The 23,497-nt window shown below is 41.4% G+C and overlaps 1 protein-coding gene across 2 annotated transcripts in view; it reads left to right on the top strand.

Moving 5' to 3' along the window:
• LOC117369137 (carcinoembryonic antigen-related cell adhesion molecule 4-like) overlaps positions 1–22,661 on the top strand; it is a 31,599-nt gene extending 8,938 nt beyond the window's left edge. For both annotated transcript variants that reach the window (XM_033963183.1, XM_033963182.1), the window contains exons 3-7: positions 2,642–2,992; positions 12,827–12,964; positions 18,979–19,052; positions 20,410–20,451; positions 21,714–22,661. In XM_033963183.1, the coding sequence (XP_033819074.1) occupies positions 2,642–2,992; positions 12,827–12,964; positions 18,979–19,052; positions 20,410–20,451; positions 21,714–21,758 (650 nt within the window). In that variant the 3' untranslated portion in view covers positions 21,759–22,661. The remainder of the gene's footprint in view (positions 1–2,641; positions 2,993–12,826; positions 12,965–18,978; positions 19,053–20,409; positions 20,452–21,713) is intronic.
• Positions 22,662–23,497: the final 836 nt, after the last annotated feature.

Raw genomic sequence — 23,497 nt, 5'->3', positions numbered from 1 at the left:
GACGCTAATGCCAGCATTGAGCTGGCATTAGTTCTAGTCGCGTAGCTCAGATTTAGCACGCACAACAACTCTGCGTCCTTTAAAAACGCTATCGCAGCTTAGTAAAAGAAGCCCTAAGTTATCAATTTTAAGGGGTAGTTACTTAAGGTTGTAGTTAGCATGGGCTACTGTTAAGATGTATTATAACATATCATGCTGTTTTAGCACAGGTCTCATTTTATGCAATGAGATTTATATATTTATTTATATACATATGTTTATTAGACTTTATATACTGTCTTTTTCTGAAGGAATTCAAACAAGGCAGTGTCCAGCAAGAATAAATCAAACTTAAGCACTAGAAAGTACAACAGTTAAAATATTCAAATAACAATGCAAAGTATGGCATAATATGCTACATTACAGTGTCCACACAATATGTGACAAAACATATTTTAATAGATAGCACTGAGTGTAAGAAAAGATGGAACATACAGTACAGACAGATACGCTAGAATAACAGGAGTAATAAAATAAGGGGACTAAATTAAAGTAAGTTGCACATGAGGTCACAATGGTGCTTGAAAATTATCTTAGCTAGGATAGGAATGGATAAACATGTCCTGCTATTGTATGTACAGCCGGTGTCACTCCTTGTGTGTTAGTTATTTCTTCCATTAAAGGTCTGGATGAAAAGCCAAGCTTCCACCTGCTTCTTGAAGTAGAGATTGTCTTGCATTAAGTGATTTAGACCCCTTTTTACAAAGGCGATTATCACGGTGGACTGCGGTAATTGCTCCGACACCCATAGGGATTCAGTGGGCATTGGAGCATTTGCTGCATGGCAAATGCTACCACACCTTTCTAAAAGGAAGGGGGATAGTTTCTAATAATTGAGATTACCAGTAAAATAGCCCATCTTAATAGTAACCCATGTTAATATCCTCCCTAAAGTGCAATATGGCCTTAATGCATATTAAATAGGAACATCAGGCTTTTATTACTGTCACACATGTTAGTTTAAGTTACCACAGAACATGTAATAGTGAGATGAAAATTTCACTATTATGCAAATTAAATAATTCAGCTTGCAGTAAACTCCACAAATTTTGAATCCTACAAAATAATGCCAAATCAAAGCTAGCATTGTTTTTTTTCCTCCCTAGAGTACCAGGCTGCAAATATAAATCCTGGTACCCCAGACAGCATTCTTAAAGGATCTGGTGGTAATTGTCTATCCCTTCACCCCAAGCCCCTCCCTGCCATTGAACCCCAATCCCCTATCCCTCTGAAGGCAAGTTTCACCCTGCTATTGAACCTGCATTCCCTGTGTTTCCCTTGTGCCTAGGGTAGGGAGCAGAAACAATCCGCAGCCATCCGTTCCCCTCAGCTCCAGGTTTATAATGATGTCAGCTGACCTCGTGGTACTACTAGTAGGGTCATCTAGAGCTATTTTAAGCTCAATATCTTAGGGGGAAGGAGCAACTGTTGATTGTTCCTGCCCATTTATACTGCTACTACTAGAATTTATTATTTTTAAAGCACTACCAGGTGCATGCAGCGCTGTACATTAAACACACAAGAGACAGTCCCTGCTCACAAGAGCTTACAATCTAATTATGACAGACACACAGGGAGGGAGGATAAGTAATGCCTTCGGGGGTGGAGTGTGATCCAGTGGAGGAGAGGGCTCTGGCTTTCAGGGGTGGGGTGTAATTAATTACCACTGGCACCTTTAAGAATGTTCTCCGGAGCATCATCAGGGCCATGAATAACACAGATTTCGAAGTTGATCACGTGTTGCATGTACCATTGGGAGTTACCAGCCTTCAGTACAGAGATAACGCAGGTTAGTTACTTCCATGGGAGAACAAAGTAAGGTAAAATACCAATATTTTCCACACCTTAGTAACTACTCTCCTAAATGGTGACAGATACATAGCAGATCTAGCTTTAGATATATAACTAGCCATTAAACTGGTAACAGAACACATACTATATGCTTAATGACAGCTATTACTATGTAGTCTTTAGGACTGAATTTGTCCATGTATCCCTGACCTTGATTAACTATATTGGAACGCGTCGGCAAGCAAGGGGAATGAATAAAGAGAAAGCTAAGTAATCTTCAATAAACTATTTTAAAATTAAACTAAAATAAATTAAATGAATTAGAAATAATATTTTGGGGACTAATGAGGATTAGGACCCCTGCGAGTTAAGATACTCGAGCGGTGGTCTGAAGATCCTTATAAACATTATAATTTTGTTTGCACCCATAGAAAATTTTTGGGAGTGAAGATTTTCAGATTTTCTTGAAATGTCCCAAAAGGCATCTATTTTATAAAGGCAATATAGAAGTCCTTCCCCAAAAAAATCCAAATTGCATTTCTCTTATTCATTCTCATTGTAACTGATTATAATGTATTGAACAGTTTTTTTTCCTGTAGTCAAGGAGGGAATTTATTGCATTTTGTGTATCTTGCTAAAAAGATGCAGTGAGGGGATATCACTCCCTCTCCTCACTCACTCAATCACTTTGTAATGTGAATTTTTCCACTAAAATTTTTTTGCCTGTCTATCTCTTTCTCTGTACCCTCCTCTCTAAATCTTTTTCTGCCTTTCTCCTTCTTTGCTTCCTTTCCCACACAACCTCCCTCAGTTTTGCTGAATCTAGGAATCCGACCTTGCTCTGCGAACGATTTTCAAATTGATTTGAGCCCTCGGCTGCCAAAAGAAGGAGAGAAAGTATTGATGAGTTTGGCATTTGGTGATTCAATCCAGAGAGTAACATGGTACAAAGAGTCCCAGATCCCAGAAAATATTATCCTGATCTATGACCCTTCCAGAAACGTCACTGAACCGGGACTTCAGTTCACTGGCCGGGAGAAGGCATTCCCTAGCGGCTCCTTAGAGATCTCTGATATCCAGAGAAGTGACATTGGCAAGTACATCATCATAATGACCTTAATTGACAGAAACCTGCAGTCAATGACGTTTCTGAATATAATGGGTAAGTGCTCTATTCACACTCATAGAAAAACTACTCCAAGTGCCCACACCAGCAGCAAACCTGTACTACACCCCCCCCCTCCCCCACCAAGAAACCTGCCCCTACTATCAGTGTTAGGTCTCTGCTAGGTCACACCACACTGCCAGTCTGAAACCTGTCAGGACTTGCTTTCTCATCTCCAAAGCAGAAGGTAGAACCCCCTTCTCACTGGCCCAAGCCAGTGAGAAGGGGGTTTTAATTTAAATTATCCCCATCTACTGTACTCGTACCCATAACTAAGAGGAAGAGAGGGAGGAAAAGAAAATATGACTTTAAAGAAGGAAAGCAGAAGATGACAAATATGACAAAAATATGAAAAGTCATGCTGAGTCAGACAAAGGTCTATCGCACCCAGCATCCTGTCTCTGACAGTATCCAGCCCAGGTCACAAGTATCCAGCAGCAGATCCCAGAAAGAAGATTTATTTCATGCAGTTTATTTCGAGAGATGAACAATGGCTCTCCCAAATCTAACTGGATAGTAATTTTCATGGGACTTTTCCTCCAGGAGCTTGTCCAATCTACTTTTGAATTCTGCTATATTAGTTTCCTTGACCACATCCTCCAGCAACAGATTCCACAGCCTAACTATGCACTGCTTATAAAATTCTACAATTTCTTGGAGTATCCTCATAAATGGCATAGAAAGGGGGAGATGCAGCTGAGGCGGTGATGCCCCTCCCCCATCCTCATCTCCGCCCCTTCCCAATCCTTCTCCTGCTGTGTGCGCCCCCCCCAGCTTCTTCCCCAATCTTGCCTGCCATGCGTGCTCCTCGCTCCTTCCCCGATCCCGCCTGATGCGCATCCCCCCCCTTCCCTCGTACCTCTGGTTGAAGTTGTTGCTCATGGCGGTCAACAACGTGATACTCATGACCCCCTCAGCTCTACCTCTGATATCACTTCTTATGCGCGGCACCCAGAAGTGACATCAGCGGGAGAGCCGACAGGGTCGCAAAGAGCACATTGTTGACCGCCGCGAACAACAACTTCAAGTAGAGGTATGGGGGAAGGGAAGGGGGCGAGTGCATGTACGGTAGGAATGGGAAGAGGTGGGGCGGAGAGAAGGAGGGGTGCCAGCGCCCTCACCAACATGGTGCCCAGGGAGGACCACCCCCTCTCCCCCCTTACTACGACACTGATCCTCATGTTTTTGAGTTGAAAGGTTAAACAATCATTCCCTATGCCCCCATTCTACCCCCTATTAGTTTTATACATTTCTATTATATCCCCTCATGATCATCTTTGTCCAAGCTGAAGATCCCTAACCTGTTTAGTTTTTCATTGCAGGGCAGGTGTTCAAACCCTATATCATTTTTGTCACTCTTTATATTAACCATTTCTAGTTGCACTATATGCTTTTTAAGATGGAGCAACCAAAACTGCACAAAATACTCAGGCTGCAAATGCACCAGGTATCTACGAGGGATCTTCAAAAAGTTTCCGAACTTTTAGTTTTTTAAACACCATTTATTAAATATCTCAAAAGCATAACACATCACTACCTGCATGGTGAGCCAGGAAGCCTGACTGACTAGTCACATGACATTCTATGACACACCCTCTTACCATTTCTCCCACCCCAACCATTTCCCACAAAATATGAAAGTGCAAAAACTTTTTGAAGGACCCTCATATACAGAGGCTTCTCAGTTTTGTTCTCTGTCCCTTTTAATAGAGTCCAATCTGCCCCACCAAGAAAGTTTTAATGGGGACCATTGTGTGGTGACTTTCTTAATTATTTGCAATATGTGTTCCACTGCATAGGAGCAGGTGTATTCAATGGTAGAGGCAAAGAATATTCCTAGATATCTTAACTTGTCCGGAGTATAACGAAGGCCCATCCGAAGAATAACATCACCACACGGAATAGAGTTTAGAGGAATAACTTCTGTTTTTGTGTTGTTTAGTTTATATCCTGATATAGATGAATAAGTGGCAATGATGTCAAGAATATGTGATATAGAATAGAGGAGGACATCATCTGCATATGCAGATAGCTTGATGTTTAAGTCATCAATTTGTAATCCAATGATATAAGGATTGGAGCGTATGGCTATTAGAAGAGGTTCTAGTGCTATGTTAAATAGTAGAGGAGACAGGGGGCAACCTTGTCTCATTCCTCGTGAAGGTCTGAAAGAGGCGGAGAAATTGCCATTAATTCTAAGTTTAGTAGTAGGATTGGAATACAGTACTCTGACCATTTTAACAAAACCATCAGATATACCAAACCAGCTCATCACTTGGAAAAGAAAGGACCATTCTACCCGGTCAAACGCCTTTTCAGTGTCTAATGCAATAGCTACTAGTGGATCCTGTAAATCTTGAGCTTGAAATAGGACATGTGAAAAAAGTCTGGAGTTGTCGTTAGATAGTCTACCTTTCATAAATCCATTCAGGTCAGTATGAAAAAACTTGATTCAGTCTGGTCGCTAATAATTTTGCATAAATTTTAGCGTCATTGTTTATTAGTGATAGTGGTCTATAGTTTTGTACCTGTAGTGGATCCTTATCCGGTTTGAGCAAAACAATGGTCAGAGCTTCAGTGAACGAGCCAGATGCTTCTTCTGATTCGATTAGATGAGAGAAGTAATGTGTCAATACAGGAAGCAAAGCATACAGGAACGTAATGTAAAATTCTACAGTCAGTCCATCCGGTCCAGGAGATTTGTGCTTGGACATAAAGAGAATTGCTGATTCAATTTGTGAGGGATGTATTGGTTCCATCAATTTCTCAGTGTCTGCATCCTGTAGAATCAGGTGTGGTAACTGCTTTAAAAAGGCTTCACTGAGATCTTTTTTCAGGTTTTCAGTGGTATATAAGTTCGTGTAAAAAGCATGAAACTAGGAGCAGATATCTTCATTGATCACCACTATCTCACCCCTGCTGTCTTTGATAGCTGATATTGTAGTTTTCTCTGAGCGAAGTTTCAGATAATTGGCAAGCTGGTGACCGCACTTGTTCATTGTGGAATAGTTTCAGGCCGAGTTCATAAATAGTTCATTAGTTGCTTTTGTGCTCAAAGCAAGATTGTATTCATAGTTTGTGAAGGGCAGTTTGCAGCGTTGGATTGCCTAGGCTAGCTACATGAAGACGCTCTGACTCATTTGTGCATCCTTTATTTTCTTTGCAACATATGCTATTATAATTCCCCTTATATATGCTTTAAAGGCATCCCAGGTAATATGCCAAGAGGTATCACGTACTTTGTTCAGTTCAAAAAATTCTACTATGTGCTTGGTGGTATGCTCTACAAATATCGGGTCAGAGTTGAGAGATGAATTAAAACGCCAAAGGCCTTTGTTTTTCAGTCTACCCATATCTGTAAAGGTAAGGGTGATAGCTGCATGGTCTGAGATTGAGATAGGAAGAATTTTGGCATTTTCCACTTTAGCAGTTAGAGAATAGCTCGTGAGGAAATAGTCTATTCTGGAATATGAAGAGTGAGGGGGAGAGATTAAAAGGTGAACGTACTCTCACCTGGATGCAGTAATCTCCATGCATCAATCAATTTCGTAGTGTGTAGTAAATCTTGTATACTATGACCAAGCTTTAGTTTGTCTATAGTGTGCATTAGATTTCCTGTCTATCTTCATATCCATAATTTGATTAAAGTCTCCACCTAGAATGCAGGAAGTATCACCCATAGAAGCTATCATATCAGCCAATGAGTGGAAGAATATAGGGTCGTCAATATTAGGAGCGTAGATGTTTATAACTGTGAGTGTAGAAGTGTCTATAGATAAATCCACTTTAATCCATCTGCCCAGTGTGTCAGAAGAATGGGAAAGGATCTGGATATCTGGTCTCTTACGTATCAGAGCGATGACACCATTTTTCTTGCCAGTAGCCGATAAAAAAAGGGGTGGGTAACATAGAAACATAGAAACATAGAAATAGACGGCAGATAAGGGCCACGGCCCATCTAGTCTGCCCACCCTAATGACCCTCCCCTACTTTTGCCTAGTGAATAGAGCCCACTTGTCGATCCCATTTGGCCTTAAAATCAGGCACACTGCTGGCCTCAATCACCTGCAGTGGAAGACTATTCCAACGATCAACCACCCTTTCAGTAAAAAAGAATTTCCTGGTGTCACCTCGTAGTTTCCCGCCTCTGATTTTCCACGGATGCCCTCTTGTTGCCGTGGGTCCCTTGAAAAAGAAGATATCTTCTTCCGCTTCGATGCGGCCCGTGAGATACTTGAACGTCTCGATCATGTTCCCCCTCTCTCTGCGCTCCTCGAGCGAGTATAGCTGCAGTTTGTCTAACCTTTCTTCGTACGGGAGATCTTTGAGTCCCGAGACCATCCGGGTGGCCATTCTCTGAACCGACTCTAATCTCAGCACATCTTTGCGATAATGTGGCCTCCAGAATTGCACACAGTATTCCAGGTGGGGCCTCACCATGGATCTATACAATGGCATAATGACTTTCGGCTTACGGCTGACGAAACCCCTGCGTATGCAACCTAGGATCTGTCTTGCCTTGGATGAGGCCTGCTCTACCTGACTGGCAGCCTTCATGTCCTCACTGACGATCACCCCCAAGTCCCGTTCTGCTACCGTTCTTGTTAAGATCTCACCGTTAAGGGTATAAGTCTTGTATGGATTATGGTTGCCTAGGTGCATGACTTTGCATTTTTTGGCATTGAAGCTAAGTTGCCAGGTCCTAGACCAGAGCTCCAGTAGGAGTAGGTCGTGCATCATATTGTCGGGCATTGAATCTTTGTCCATTGTGCATTTGCTCACTACATTACTTAGTTTGGCGTCATCAGCGAATAATGCTATTTTACCTCGAAGCCCTTCTGCCAAGTCTCTTATAAAGATGTTGAATAGGGTCGGTCCCAAGACCGAGCCCTGGGGCAAATATTTGAGGACTCCAACATGGACAGGTGGGTTTCTCGGAAGAAGACAATGTCCGGTAGGTACTGTTCAGTGTAGTGTAATATTTTCGTTTTTTTGATTGGGTTATTAAAGTCTTTTACATTCAATGAGAAGCAGGAGAGTGTCATAGGCATGTTTATATGTGATATACCCAGGTGCTAGTTAACACAGTTGGATATGAAAATCTCAGCAGTTGCATAACATTTAGAAACCATACACACATATAATAAAGATACAAAATGTGATGTACATAGGTGCTCAATAGTACAGCTAAGGTAATTATATCTTGCTGTGGTAAAACTTCCCATAGCAGAAGGCACAACAGATAAGGAAGCATGATGTGATGTACCCAGGTGCTCAAGAATACAGTTGAGTTTGTATAGTGTTGCCAAAAGAAATCACCCATAAGTGAAAAAGAGAGGATATTAATAGTCAAATTGTGATGTACTCTGGTGCAAGGCAACACAGTTGGGTTTGCATTAAGTGCATGGGTTATTCAAACATTCTAGATACATATCAGATATAGCCATCAATTTATGTGTAATAAGCCAGAGAGTAGTATATATTATAAATGGGTGGAGTGGAATCAGTGTTATACAATGCATTGTGGAGATATAAGGATAAAGTGGTAAGTACGCAGCAGACATATCAGTATTATTAATAAATGAGTACCAATAATCAGAGACCAGAGAAGAAGCAGCAGAAAGGAGTCTGAAATAATAATGCATCAGAAGAACAACATTTGGTGTTTGAAGGACATCACAGTCTCTGGAATGTATAGAAAGGAAAGGGTTATAGCCAAAGTAATATAATAGAGAAGAAACAGACAGAGAATAGGGAAAAAAGATAAGCTGAAGAAAAAGACAAAGTGAGATGCATTGGATGTACCGTGTAACTTAGCTAGGTGCCACCAAATAGAAGAAACTAAGAGTTTGTACCAGTGAAAGGACATTGAAAACATGATAATATGAATTAGAAGAGAGATAGTGAACATCATAGGGAATGATGGTAAAAACAGTGAATAGTGAGTGTAAGGAGAATTCGTATTCCCAAAATGAAACATAAAACCTGCAAGAAAGAAAATATTAACCGGGAGAAAGCATCCGCCATACTCCATGGGTAGGCAAGCAAAGAAGGGAGAACACATGTCAGAGGGCAAACAGCACAATATAACATAATTGCTAGTAACACTATCTACCCTTCAGTCCTCTGGTATTGTGTCCGTTTTGGATGATAGGTTATAGAAAACTAGGAACAGAGGAGCAATTTTGGTCCAGATTCTCTAACCGTTGCCAATTTTTTAGGCGATGGTAAACTCAATTAAAAACACCGTTCAAACAATGTTTTTAACTGAGTTTCGAGATGCCTAAAAAATTGGCACTGGAATCACTACTACGTAGACGCTTTAGGCTGTCTAATGCCACTATGGGAGTGGCTAACGGCGGCAGTAGCATTAGGCGGCCTAAAGCGCCATGATTCACAGCAAAGATAGATGCTGGAAAGGTAGGCTCGGAAAACCCTGGCCTAGATTTCTAGTGCCTATCTTTCGTGGAGGTGTGATTCTCTATAGGGTGCTATCACATGATTGATACATGATCGGCGCCCTATAGAGAATCCGGGCCTTTATGTTTGAAATTTTTTTGAGACTCTGGAATGAATGCCATCTAATTCTGGTGAGTCTGTCAATTTGATCTAATATATCTTCTAGACTGATATGCTTTTGATGCTCCAAGTCATCACATCAAAGAAGGTTTCCAATCTAGCTATGACCCCCAACAACTTCCAAGCACAGCAAAATAAATCATTTATTGCTTCTGCTATTATCTTAGTCTCCCTGGATACTCCTTATATCCCTTAGCTGGGCCAACTTAATCATTACGCAGACTGTTCACCAAGAACAGCAGCTGTCTAAGAGACCCACCCACAGCAGTCAACTTTTCAAAATCATTGAGATTGCTAAACTTAATACATTCCTCCCAGACACCATACAAAAGATCACTCCAGAGCCCACTACACCCATTTCCTGCTTTTTTTTTTTTTTTTATAGAAATTGTAATAACAGAGTAGGATAGGTGCCAACTCTTTGGGTGCTTGATCACACCCATTATTGAGCAAACTCCATTACCCTGATCAGGGAGCATTTGCTTATGTTGAGTTTAGCACCCTCAATCATTTTGAAAAGTTGGCTCCTATGCATAACATAATAGATGACAGCAGATAAGGACCTGCACAGTCCATCCATTCTGCCCAATAAGATACTTCTAAGTCCGTTTTGGGCCTAAGTCGCTAGTCGCCCAAAGTCGGACATGGGAAAAGGTCCATTTTTGAAAAATACGTCCATTTTTTTTTTTTTTCCTAAAATTGTCCAACTGTACGTCCACACCACTAAGTCATCCATCTTTATATCCCATTTTCATCCAAAAATTCATCCAAGTCAAAAACGCCTAGAAAAAGACCTTTTGGACATGGACGGGGTCAGCATAGTAATGGACTGGACACTAGAATAGTGGGGTACCTTACAGGGCACTGCTGTGAACTTCACAAAAAGGGTGCCACATAAACATCTCACCACAACTCCCTTGCAGGTCAAGGTGAGCCCCCAAAACACCCCACAGACCCAACTAGACCAACCTGTCTACACCCCAATAGCCCTTATTTATGTATTTATTTATTTTTATTTATTTTTATTTCTATCCTGTCCTCCCAGTAGCTCAGAATGGGTTACAAGCCAACATTCACAATGGAAAACATTTTGGACAGTACAAGACTATACAGCAACTTAAGTACAGGAGAGTGCAGAAAGAAGGGGGAATATAAGGGAGTCAAGGGGTAGTTTGCAGTTAGAAATTCAATTGAAGAGGAGGATCTTTACTGCTATAGTCCGGAAGGTCATCAGAGAGTTCTGTAGTCTGATTTGGGAGGGGGGGAGTTGGTTCCAGAGATGGGGGATAAAGTGGCTGTAGGAACGTTTGTGGGCGGTTTCTGACAGGAGAGACCTTCCTGGGGGGATGCATAGGCGTTCCTCCGTTTCAGAGCAGAGGAGACGGGTGGGGGTGTACAGGGTTAGCTTGGATCCTATGTATGATGGGGTGGTGGCGTAGATTCTTTTATGTGCTATCATCAGGGCCTTGAAAGCATGGGTTGATCGGGAGCCAGTGCTCTGCGTGGAGGGCTGGGGAGATAGGGTCATGGTAGTTGAGGCTGTATAGGAGGCAGATTGCTGCATTTTGTTCATGCTGGAGGCATTTGCGATCTTTTTTGGCCATTCGATTAAATAGAGAGTTACAGTAGTCCATCCTGGAGAGATCATAGGCATAGAGGAGTTGGGCTAGGTCAGGTGCCACTTATATGGCAGTATATAAGGGTTTTTGGGGGGTTTAGGGGGTGCACATGTTTCACCATGCATGCAGTGGTTAGTGTGGCTTATGGACCTGGGTCCTCCTCTCCATGGTTCACTAGCCTACCCCCCCAGCCAACTTAAGCCACCTCTGTGCAGCTCTACTAGGCTTTCCTATGCCAACCTACCAGGTGCTGATGTTCTGGAGGCAGACATGTAAAGTTGTTATTACAATTTTTATGGGGGGGAGGGTGGTCAGTGATCACTGGGAGAGTGTGTAGGGGTCTGTACTTTGTCCCTACAATGGTTATCTGGTCACTTTGGATACCTTCTTGTGACTTAGACCTGATTTTAGATGGCCTAAGTCACAACGTCCAAGTTCAGTCTAGGCAGTGTTGTAAAACTTTTGGTTATACATGCAGTATGACTAAGGGCTCCTTTTACTAAGCTGCGCTAACGGTTTTAGCATGTGCGCTAGGCGCTAACGCTAGCATTGAGCTGGCGTTAGTTCTTGGCACGAAGCGCGCTAAAAACACTAGTGCACCTTAGTACAAAGAGCCCTACGTTTAGGATGGCCCACGGCCCGCCCAAATCCCACCCTCACCACTCCTCCAACAACGCCCCTTTTAGCTCTGGGCGTACTGCAGCACTATGAAGGCCTAAGTCATATTTAGATACGTCTAAAACCTGGTTCGATTTTCGACACTTAGACGACTTGTCTCACTGATTGTTTAAGTGCCGATTTAGGCCGGTTTTTAGACGTATTTCTGTTTCAATTATGAGCCCCTTAGCGTATGGATTGAAGAGATATGACAGCGTTTCTGCAGCGCACATAATACTTTATTGGTTACCTATTGAGAAACATATTGAGTTCAAAACTGCTTATCTAATTCATCATATTTTACAGGCTGAGGCTTCTGATTATCTTGTTCTGTTTTTCTCTCATTTACATTACTCATCTAATAGATTAAGTGGTACACTCTTATTGTATTTTCCACAATCTAGAGGACTATGATTTAAACGTCAGTTTAACTTCTTTTTTGTAAATGCTGCTTTTGTTATCTGGAATAATTTACCAGTGCAAATAAGAACTGAAGTTAATTATTTGAGGTTCTATAAAATGCTGGAAACCTTTTTATACAATATTTTAATTTTATTTAAGGATTGGGTTTGAATCTTCCCATAGACTGTGTATGGCTTCTTTTGATGTAAATCATCTTGAACTATCTGTTATTCGGCAATTCATAAATCTTGTATTAGATTAGATTAGATATGATGCAATATAACATATATATTCTTGATTTTGATCCAACTTTGACATTTTTAGGGAATAGACCATAGAATTCTGCCCGGCCCTGGACATACTTCCCAGCTACCAGAGTTGCCATTGAAACCCACTCCAGTCCTTCCAATGTATCTAGCCATAATTGAGACTGTAGAAGACTGCTGGCATTGGCCTTATTTTCTAATTACTGGAGTTACCTTCTAAGCACCACAGAGTTTTGTTTTGATTACATTCTCTTTCCATATAGTATTCTTTGTGTTTATCCCACACATTTTTTGAATTCTTTTTCCAGGATCACCGTCACAAGGCTCTCATTTTCTGGGGTTGCCCATCTGGGCTTCTATTCTGATAGGCATTGTAGCCATTGGTGTTGTGGCCGCAGTAATCATAGGAGTTGTTTTGCTGTGCAGGAGACATAGAAGCAGCATGGGTAAGTGCCATACACAGTTTTACTGTGCATCCCTCATACTTTCATATGCCTCTTACCTATCGAATCCTCATACTCAATTTCAGTTATTCACGATTCTCTAAACCTTGACTCACATCAGCTTCCCGGACCTGCCCACACCTTACTTTTAAAGATTAGTGGGAACTCATGGCAGCCATTATTGTTCATGGCTTTGCATGGGCCAGGTGCGTGGGAAGAGCACTCCTGTCCCACTTCACCACTAAACTACCAGGCTTTAAAAGTAAAGTGTAGAGAAGTCTGGGTGGTGGGAGTGGCTCTAAGTCTGCCCTAAAGTTATTAGCAAATTTTTTATATTTGTGGGCTGGCTTTGCCCCTAACCCCCACAAATATGGGGGGGGGGGGAGTATACATATCTTGCTGTAGACATCAGATATTAATGTATATACTGTACTGCTTTCTCCAAATTACCATCATGCTTCATTATTGCTGAAATTTCACTCATTCAGGGCAATTCTATAACTAGGCTGGCTTATAGGAACTGCTCTGGTAGATATGTATTACAGAAACTTCCCGACTCTGCTGAAACTCAAACGAAGTCTCTAACGTTTAAACTGATTTTTCTATCCTTTCTCCCTCTCGAGCTGGGTGTTCTGCTTCATAGAAAACTGAGAAGAGCTGAGCGGCTCCACAGCCCTCATGAAGGAGAGGAATGTGTGGCATTGAAATCCTGCAGGAAGTTAGAGCAAGAAACTTTGAGGTATAGGAATCAGAGGTGTCATCAGCATGAATGTTAAAATCACCAAGGATGAGGGAAGAAGACAAAGGTTTGAGAAGGATGGAAAGCCAGGAGTCAATGTCAGTGAGAAAGGAAAATAGGGATTTGTCAGGAGGGTCAATAAATTTGGAGTTGTAGTGGAACGGATAGGTGGCGTGGACTCCAAAGGAGGAGAAGAAGTGAGACTGAGGTGGGAGAAGAGGTTGAAATCTACAGGATGGTGAGAGTAACAGCCCAACCCCTTCTCTGCAATCAACTGGGTGAGACATATGGGAGAAAAAGTTACCTTTGTGACCTAGGGCAGTGCCAAAACAGAGTCTTCAGGCAGAGCCAGGTCTCAGTGCAAGCAGGTAGAAATAATGAAAGATAAAGAGTTTGTGGACATAAGCAAGCTTATTGGAGATGGAGTGAGCATTCCACAGGGCACATGAGAAAGGTAGTGAAGAAGGGGAGTGGAAAGGAAAGGAACAGAAATAAAAGTCCTAAATTACAGCAGGGAAATGGAGCCTAGTTTGTTTTTCAGCTGTGATGTTTCTCTCCCCTTTTGTGATTGCAGTGAAATGAGATCCTCTCTCTTGCAGCCCAGTACCTTCTACATATCTTTGTCCCGAAGGGAGAAAATCCCAGACTTGTACGGTCTGTGTCTGTGTATGGCCGTTTGGAGGAGGATGGGCAGGGGAGGGCTTCAATGGCTGGGAGGGTGTAGATGGGCTGGAATAAGTCTTAACAGAGATTTCGGCAGTTGGAACCCAAGCACAGTACCGGGTAAAGCTTTGGATTCTCGCCCAGAAATAGCTAAGAAGAAAAAAAAAAAAAAAAAAAAATTTTAAATTGAATCAGGTTGGGCAGACTGGATGGACCATTCGGGTCTTTATCTGCCGACATCTACTGTGTTACTGTGTTACTGTGTTTTCACTCAGTCTCAGCCTTGAAAGTTTTCCATCTAAACTGCATGAGAAATTCATGCTTCCAAAGATGTCTTATTTCATTTTAGTAATGCCATACACAAAACTGGAGCTACCCACTTTTACAAACCTCAAAATCTTCATCCAATATGTGGCGGCGGCCAAAAAAGCAAACAGGATGCTAGGAATTATTAAAAAAAGGGATGATTAACAAGACTAAGAATGTCCCTGTATCGATCCATGGTGCGACCTTATCTGGAATATTGCATTCAATTCTGGTCTCCTTATCTCAAGAAAGATATAGTGGCGCTAGAAAAGGTTCAAAGAAGAGTGACCAAGATGATAAAGGGGATGGAACTCCTCTTGTATGAGGAAAGACTAAAAAGGTTAGGGCTCTTCAGCTTGGAAAAGAGACGGCTGATTGAAGTCTACAAAATCCTGAGTGGAGTAGAACGGGTACAAGTGGATCGATTTTTCACTCCGTCAAAAATTACAAAGACTAGGGTACACTCGATGAAGTTACAGGGAAATACTTTAAAAACCAATAGGAGGAAATTTTTTTTTCACTCAGAGATTAGTTAAGCTCTGGAATGCATTGCCAGAGGTTGTGGTAAGAGCAGGTTTGGACAAGTTCCTGGAGGAAAAATCCATAATCTGCTATTGAGAAAGACTTGGGGGAAGCAACTGCTTGCCCTGGATCGGTAGCATGGAATATTGCTACTCCTTGGGTTTTGGTCAGGTACTAGGGACCTGGATTGGCCACCATGAGAACGGGTTACTGAGCTTGATGGACCATTTGCCTGGCTCAGTAAGGGTATTCTTATGTTCTTATGTTTAGAATACTAGCATTTAAGTGTGTATGTGCATCAATAGGGATGTAAGTTCTGGCATGGCAGCCAAGTGCTATTCTACAAACACTTGCTTAACATATAGCATTTATTTGCAAGGTAGCGTGCATAGGGATGGAGCAATGGGCAGGACATAGGCAGGGCTACCACTTCCACACATAGCTTGCTGAAAGTTAAATGTGTACCTGTCGCACTTAGGGGCCCTTTTAGAAGCTGCGGTTGCACTAACACATGTTTACTGCAGCAAAAATTGGCTTACCATGGGGCATGCTGAGACCAGAAGATTAGATATATTTACAGTTATGGGCCCTCAATGGTGGAATACTCTGCCTCAGTATATTCGATCTGAACAAGATATTGTAAAATTTAAAATACTGTTAAAGACCCATTTATTTAAAGATGCCTACGATTTTTAACATTTGTTTTTTCAACTAATTTAAAATTTGATTTTTTCATACATTGTGCTTTGGTTGTATATATCCCTTCCTTATGTTTTTTTCCTTTTTTTTTAATTAACCCAAATATTGTAACTTTTAACCCCATTCCTCAAACTCATGTTTGTATTTTTTTTATATATTTGAAATTTGAAATTATTTTGTAAGTTTCTTCTATCTAAATTATAACATGTACATCGCCTAGAAATTGTAATAGGCGATTCATCAAAAATTAAATAAACTTGAAACTTGAAACTTGAAACATCTCACAATAATTTTGGGATTAGCATCTTACCTATGTGCTGGGGAAAGGTCTAGAAGACAGAGGGTAAGTGTGCTCTTGATAATCGGTTAGCAGAGCTACATTGCTGCACACTAACTGGTTAGTATGTGATTAGCCCTTACTACCTACACAATAGGTGGCGATAGGGGCTCATTCGCTAATGGCCATGCGCTAAAGGGAAAATTAGCAGATGGTCAATAATAAGAACAAAAAGAAAAAATCGGCCATTTTACCCCTGTGATAAAAATGGCCTTAGCGTGCAGGAATGACTCATTTAAGGGCACGCTAAGGCTACTTTTTCTCATCTTGGTAAATGGGCCCCCTAGGCTCTTGTACTTACACCAGATCAGCAACTGGAGTTGGTGAATGCCTAAATATTAGGCATGATAATACTTGATTGGGTGAGTATTCCATAACAGAATGTAGCTGCCTTTTTTCTTTATAGAATAGGGTCCTACCACATGCCCAGGTGCCCAATTGGAGGCGCCTAGTTATAGATTTGCCCCCATTTTCTATTCCTTCCTTGAACTTTCTAGTAGATTGTTTAAGATTTATTTTCTTTCTCTTTCTCTCTCTCTCTCTCTCTCTCTCTCTCTCTATATATATATAGATACTAGTGTTTAAGCCCGTTACATTAACGGGTGCTAGTAAAGCCTCCTTCCCTCACATGTCCCCCATTTCGATGGCCCATAAAAGAGCGTCTTTAAACCTGGAAGTGAACTGACGAATGTTTGGGCGGCTCATGAGCACTGTAGTGCTGGTGGGAGGTTTTGGCTCGTGAGAGAGATGAGGGTTCGCGGGTCGCTGGGGGTGACTTGCTGCGTGCTATTGCAGGCAGTTGCTTAGCGCTGTTCCTTCGCAGCTTTTTCCCTGCACCCGTGCGCTCTTTGAACCACCTAGCCGAGACCCTGGTGGAGCCCAATGCAGGTAGTCAGGGACGCTGGGTGGCAGTGCTGCTGCATCTCGATTGTGTTGCTGCTTAGAAAAATTCCTGAGTACCGGTGCTACTGCTTTAGAAAAGCCGATGCTGCATCTCCTCTCTCGATCCCCGCCAGAATCGGAAGTCTTCTCCGACTCTGTTGAGGTTCGATAGAGGAGCTTTGTGTAGCCGGAGCCGGCAAGCCCACGTGGTAAGCGCGCATGCGCACTCTGCCTGTCACGGAACTATAGATCAGGCAACACGGCATTAAGAGTGCACATGCACGCTTAGCGTTTTATTATTATAGAATATACACTGACTTTTAACTATTTTTTAAACATTGTAAAGTGGTAAACTGCTTTGGTTTGTAAAAGCGGTATATCAAAACTTAATAAATTTGAAACCGGGCATGTATGTGTTTATTTATTTAATTCATTTTATATCCTGTTCTCCCCAAGGAGTTCAAAACAGGTTACAGGTTAACATATAAAATATAAAGACAAACTGTTACAGGTTGGCATACAGAGCGGTTTATAGGTTAACATACATAATATAGACAGAATGGGTTACAATTTGCCATACTTATAATACAATGAGTTCATCCTAATTTGAATATACAGGTTAATTTACATTGTAGACATTTCTTTTGTAATCATATGGGCATTATGCAGGGGGACTGGGTGAAGAGGTAAGTTTTTATTGCTTTCCTAAAGTTCAGAAGTCCTTCGAGGGATCTGGTCTGTTGGGGCAGTTGATTCCCCAACAGACCAGTTTGAGATGAAATGGGAGTAGGATCCTCATCTGGCATTTTGGAGTTGCAGGGCATGACCAGGGCGAATTTTGAGATGTGTTTCCTCCTCGGAGCAGAGTGGCCGTTCGAGATATATGGGGGAAGCTTAGCTGAGATGTACTTGGGAGCAAGAGTTGTGCAAGGACTTCTACGCTAGCATCAAGCCCTTAAAGATGCAATTAAAGGCTAGCGAAAAGCAACATATGTACTCACACATTGCCTGTTGGATAGTTCATCCACACATAGTGCAGCGCTCGGATTTTAGTTGAGTGGCAGTCACGAGGTCAGAAACATGGACGCTTCATTGCAAGATTGCACCGTCGAAGAACAGTGTACAGTAGTGCACTTTCTATGGGCAGAGGGAGTGAAACCTGTGGAAATTCACCAGTGGATATTGACTCAGTATGGACAAAGCACCATGAATCAACAAAAGGTTTAAAGTGGGAAGAACAGGTGTAACTGATGAAGGTCATTCTGGTCGTCCATCAACATCGTGCACACAAGAGCACATTGACAGGGTGTTTGCCTTGATTAGAGAAGACCAATGAATAATGGTGTCTCAATTGGCTGCATATTTGGATATCAGCTATGGATCTGCATTTGCCATAATGCATGATGACTTGGGATACAGGAAAGGCTGTGCAAGATGGGTTCCCAAACAGCTTACTGATCTGCACAAGCAACAGCACATGGAGGTTGCAACCCAGTTCCTGAGACGGTATGAAGAAGATCCGAGTATTCTGGAGAGAATTCTCACTGGCAATGAGACATGGGTGCGTCACTACAACTCGGAGAGCAAAAGACAAAGTATGATGAAGTAAAGGAAACAGTGTTCACCTTGCTTCGGGAGCAGCTGAAAAATTTCTTCTCTGCAGGAATGCAGAAGCCAGTTGAACAATACAACAAATGTGTCATCTTGCATGAGGACTATGTGGAAAAGTGATATTTTCAATTGCTCACAGTTACTTCTATTAAAGTCATTAAATGTATTTTGCCTTTTACTTTTTGATTTATCCTTGTATATACATATCTATTGTATCTATCATTTTCTCATTTCTATCTTTCTTATCTGGAATTCCAGGGACCTCTGCTAATAATGAAATAAGAAAACCTCCAAGCCACTATGAAAATTATCAACAACAGAGGCCGCTGCCTGTAAGTGACACACTGACAATTTGTGACAGAACTGCAGGCAGAGAGTCAAGCCTGGGAGCAGAGACCTGGTGGTGATGGGGTAGGGGTGCCAACAAAGAAGAGAGAGATTTATGTATTTACAACCTGAAACCCCTACTCTCAGCTGGTTATATCGCAACATTAAAACATTTACAAAGGAAAGTTGTCAACATGTGCTACTGATAAGATGGGTTATTTTACCACTAACTTGTGCTATTTTAACACAGGTCCCATTTTATACAATTTGACCTTGTTATTAATTACTAGGGTTAACAGTAAAATAACACATCTTAATAGTAGTGCATGTTGATAACTTCCCCCCTTAAGTAAAGAAAAAAGAATTGTCTCTTGAATTTGAAATCAGTGTTGTATGTTGTAAAAGTGAGCCAAGTATAGGACAATCAAGCCACTGTGGCATCACTGATGATGTTGGCGCTTAGGTATTGGTGGATTGAAGCATTATGACATCACAATATCAGCTCTGACTACCATGGGCAATTCAGAGATGCTATCAGCAGCCTGCTTGAAGCCTCTTTTCTGACGTGAACTGTCCTCACAAAAAAACAGAAGTTATGTCAGAGGGATGGCTCCAAGCAGACCGCTGGCAGCATCCCTGAATTACTGATGCTATCATAAATCTCTAAGAATATACCATTTATGCTGAATTGATGAAAGGTGAAAAGAGAGTGGGAGGAACTGAGCCTCTGATGCTCTGGGCCCTTGGGCACTGCCCAGTTGTCTGAATGGTCAGTCCACCCCTAGTATGTAGGTATTCCTGGGGGAGTAATTTAAGTGGAGGTGTTCCTAGGGGCATTCCTGGGAGTGTAGTTGGGTGGAGGTGTTCCTGGGGATGTAATTTGGGTTTCAGGTGTTTCTGGAAGTATGGTTTGGATCTATATGTAGGTTTTCAAGAGGATGCATTTTAGTTTTGTAATGTACATATGCATTTTATAAAACATTCATGTACACAAGTAGAGTACACACACAAACTTATATCTTCTTCAAAGCAGGTATAAATTTGTGTACTGGCATTTGTGTGCACTTGGAGTGAAATATGGGACTGTGTTTTATAAAGGCACATGCACATCTATGTTGCCTTTAATAAATAGACTTAGAATGAGTGTCTGTTTAGGCTTCTCATATAGGTGTCCTGTTAAAATAAATACCCCCTCAAGCTATCATTGAAAGCATTGAGAGTGATTCTCATAAGGCTGTGGTACTGAGAGCTCAGTTCAGAAAGTAGAGATGGTGGGACCCATGATATTATTGTATTCAGAGGAACTCTGCTTGTTTAGAACAATTCATGAAATATCTAAGTTGTTTTTTTTTTCCCTTATAGGTTGCAACCCACAATTCATCACAATCTGCATCTGCTTACATGGTAATATATCTATCATCTGTCTATTTACCCTCTCTGTCTCATGCTTTCCTTCTCTGTCTCATCCTTTCCTTCCATCCTTTTAAGTACAAAGAGTCAGAGTTATATAGGGTTGAAGAGACTTCAGGATGTAACCTAATCCATTTCTGTGGATCTACTGAGCTTAAGGAGGTTAAAAATGCTTTGGAAAGGTTTCTGGAAGACAGGTCCATTAACAATTGTTGGCTAGATAATTTAGGGGTTTTATATAGAAAATGATTCCTCTTCCCTGCCCCCTTCCCCCCATGAAGATCTACTAGGAACATCATAGCAACATGGACTGGCCAGTGGCTTAGTAAGGGGGGGTCCACCCTGGGCACCATCTTGATAGGGGCATGGCACCCGTCCTCTCCACCCCATGCTCTTTCCCCGCCCCCCACTGTCACGCACACATGCTGCTTCCCTTCCCCGTACCTCTGTAAAATTCCTAGCGGTGAGCAGCAACCCCTAACCAGCTGTTGCACCTATGTTGGCTTTTCTTCAAACATCACTTCCTGGACCCATGCCTAGGAAGTGAAGTCAGAGAGAGAGCCCATGCAGGCGCGACAACAGGTTGGGGGTTGCCGATCATGTCAGGAATGTTACAGAGGTATGGGATGGCACCACTGCCTCTCACCCTCACTATGTCACTGGGACTGGCCACTGTCAGAGATAAGATGATGGGCTTGATAGATAACATGACCATTTATTTTTTTCATCAAAACGGGACATCTATTAATATTCAGCCCCGCCCCCATCCTGCCCTAGCCCCGCCCCCAATTTCATCCATTCATTTTTCATGTACACACAATATCTTATTAATTCATAATGGTAAATATAAAATTTTTAAAAAACACAAAGCACGCTGTACACAGAGAAAATGTTAATTATCATTTACGAGTTTGGGGTTTTTTCCAAGATGTCAAGGCAGATTACTTTAAAATATGCAATGTCACCTCAGTAACTATAGAAAAATAGACAAATATAGTGCAAAATATAGACAGCAGATATAAATTCTCAAAACGGACACATTTTGATCACTAAATTTAAAATAAAATCATTTTTCCTACCTTTGTTGTCTGGTGATTTCATGAGTCTCTGGTTGCACTTCCTTCTGACTGTTGATAATGATGATGATAATAACAACAACAATTGATTTTCTTCATCCCAGATTCGTGGTCATAATCTTCTCTATAACTTCTGTTAGTGTGCTGTCTGTTGACTGATGTGGTTGCTTTCATGTTTAGGATTTGAAGTATTCAACCAGTTCAGTTTATGAAGAACTACCATGACAAATCGTTCCTCACCTCCTGTGTCCAGATCCAGAAGAATGTTGAGGGCTGAGATTCAATCTCAGGGAGATTGTCTCCACTGATGGGGGAAGAAATGATCCAACCAGCATCCTGGGCATGTGACAAATTGCTCTTCACAGATGCGGTCAACTGATACACATCATTGTATGGCAATAACTAATGAGCAGAGCGTACTCCTTGGAACTTACTATCTATTCAGGATATCCAACAAAAATAAATATAGGCCTTTATGATAAAAGAGCAAGGCCATGACTGAAAAGAACTACAGTAGATGATTATGAATGGGATTAAATGGAAGATACTGTATATATCATGAGAAACAAAGTTAGGGTTTGTAAATATTTAAAGGAGAACTCTGAGCAACTTTTCGCTAGTAGGCCTCTTGTTATTTGCAGTGCATCAGAAAATATCTCTCTCTGTTATGTATAAGAAAGAAAGAAATGGACTCCCACTCTGCAGCACAATTTGAATGTTCTGTCGTAAAAATAGGATGCTCCAAGGCTCCAGGGCCGGTTTTCAGTTGGGAGGAAGGGGAGAAGCAAGCGGGGCAATTCGTGAGGTACCAGCACCACAAGATCACTCCTTGTTGAAGAAGAAGAATGTCACAAAGGCAGAGTTCAAGGTACAATGGGCTCTCAAAAGGAGAGATGGAGATAGTGGATGCTGTGGATGGGCAGACTGGATGGGCCATTTGGCCTTTACCTGCCAACATGTTTCTACAATTGGGCCCACTCATTAGTTTCTCTTTAAAGGAGTGGTTTAATGGAGGGCTTTTATCTGTCTGAATAATGGAGTTCCTTTCCTTTGTTCTTTATTGTAAACTGCTGAATTTGCTAAAGAGTAATAAGGTGATATATAAAGTAAACAGACCTGTAAACCTGACCTGGACCCCAGTGTATAGCACCAGCCTTGAAAGTTCAAGCAATAAACACATAGGAGTCATTAAATTCTAATAGTAAGGCCATGAGTGGCAGGGACAAAGCCAAGTAAGTAAAGTGCAATTAGGTTCAATGATGATTATCCACTAGAGTTGGGGTAAAATTTAAAGCAGTTAGAAAAAGTAGGTTTATAGAACACTTCTCTAATTAGCTAAAGCTGCAAAAATCATCTTACATAAGAAAAGCAGTAATTTGGGGGCGATAGGTGAATGGGTTATATCTCTAGGAGGCACAACCAGTATATCTTTTTTCTACAGTTAGCAAGGCCAATATTCAAAAGTATTTTGGGGCTGCAGTATAAAAGCTATAGGTAAATCACCAGAAATTAAAAAATATATATGGTTGGTGCTTCTATGTTTTCTTCACGAAATTACCAAAGTTATGCGTCAACAAATGGAGGGAGGTTGGGGAAGAACATACATTTTCAGTGGTGAAATTTAGCTGCCAAACATATAAATGACCTGTCTGAGTGGAGCCATGAAAAGCATATCTAACTTTAAACATACAACTACTAAAACTTATACAGAGAATGCCATTGAAAATATGCATAGCCCTAAAACAAAAAGCAAAAAGTGTGGCGTCAATGATCTTGCTGAAAAATTAAAAGTTTATTGATATATATAATAAAATCCCAATAGGGGGCTGAAGTTCAATGTATGTATAAATGGTGTAAGGGCTCCTTTTACAAAGCTACGTTCTAGCCGCGTAGCACGGGTTTAGCGCGCGCTAAAACTACTAACGCGGCTTCGTAAAAGGAGCCCTAAATCCTAAAAAGATAAT

The sequence above is a fragment of the Geotrypetes seraphini genome, chromosome 11, assembly GCF_902459505.1.
Source record: "Geotrypetes seraphini chromosome 11, aGeoSer1.1, whole genome shotgun sequence".
Lineage (NCBI taxonomy): Eukaryota > Metazoa > Chordata > Amphibia > Gymnophiona > Dermophiidae > Geotrypetes > Geotrypetes seraphini.
Note: the sequence above shows the minus strand (reverse complement) of the source record. Positions and strands in the feature narration are given on the sequence as shown.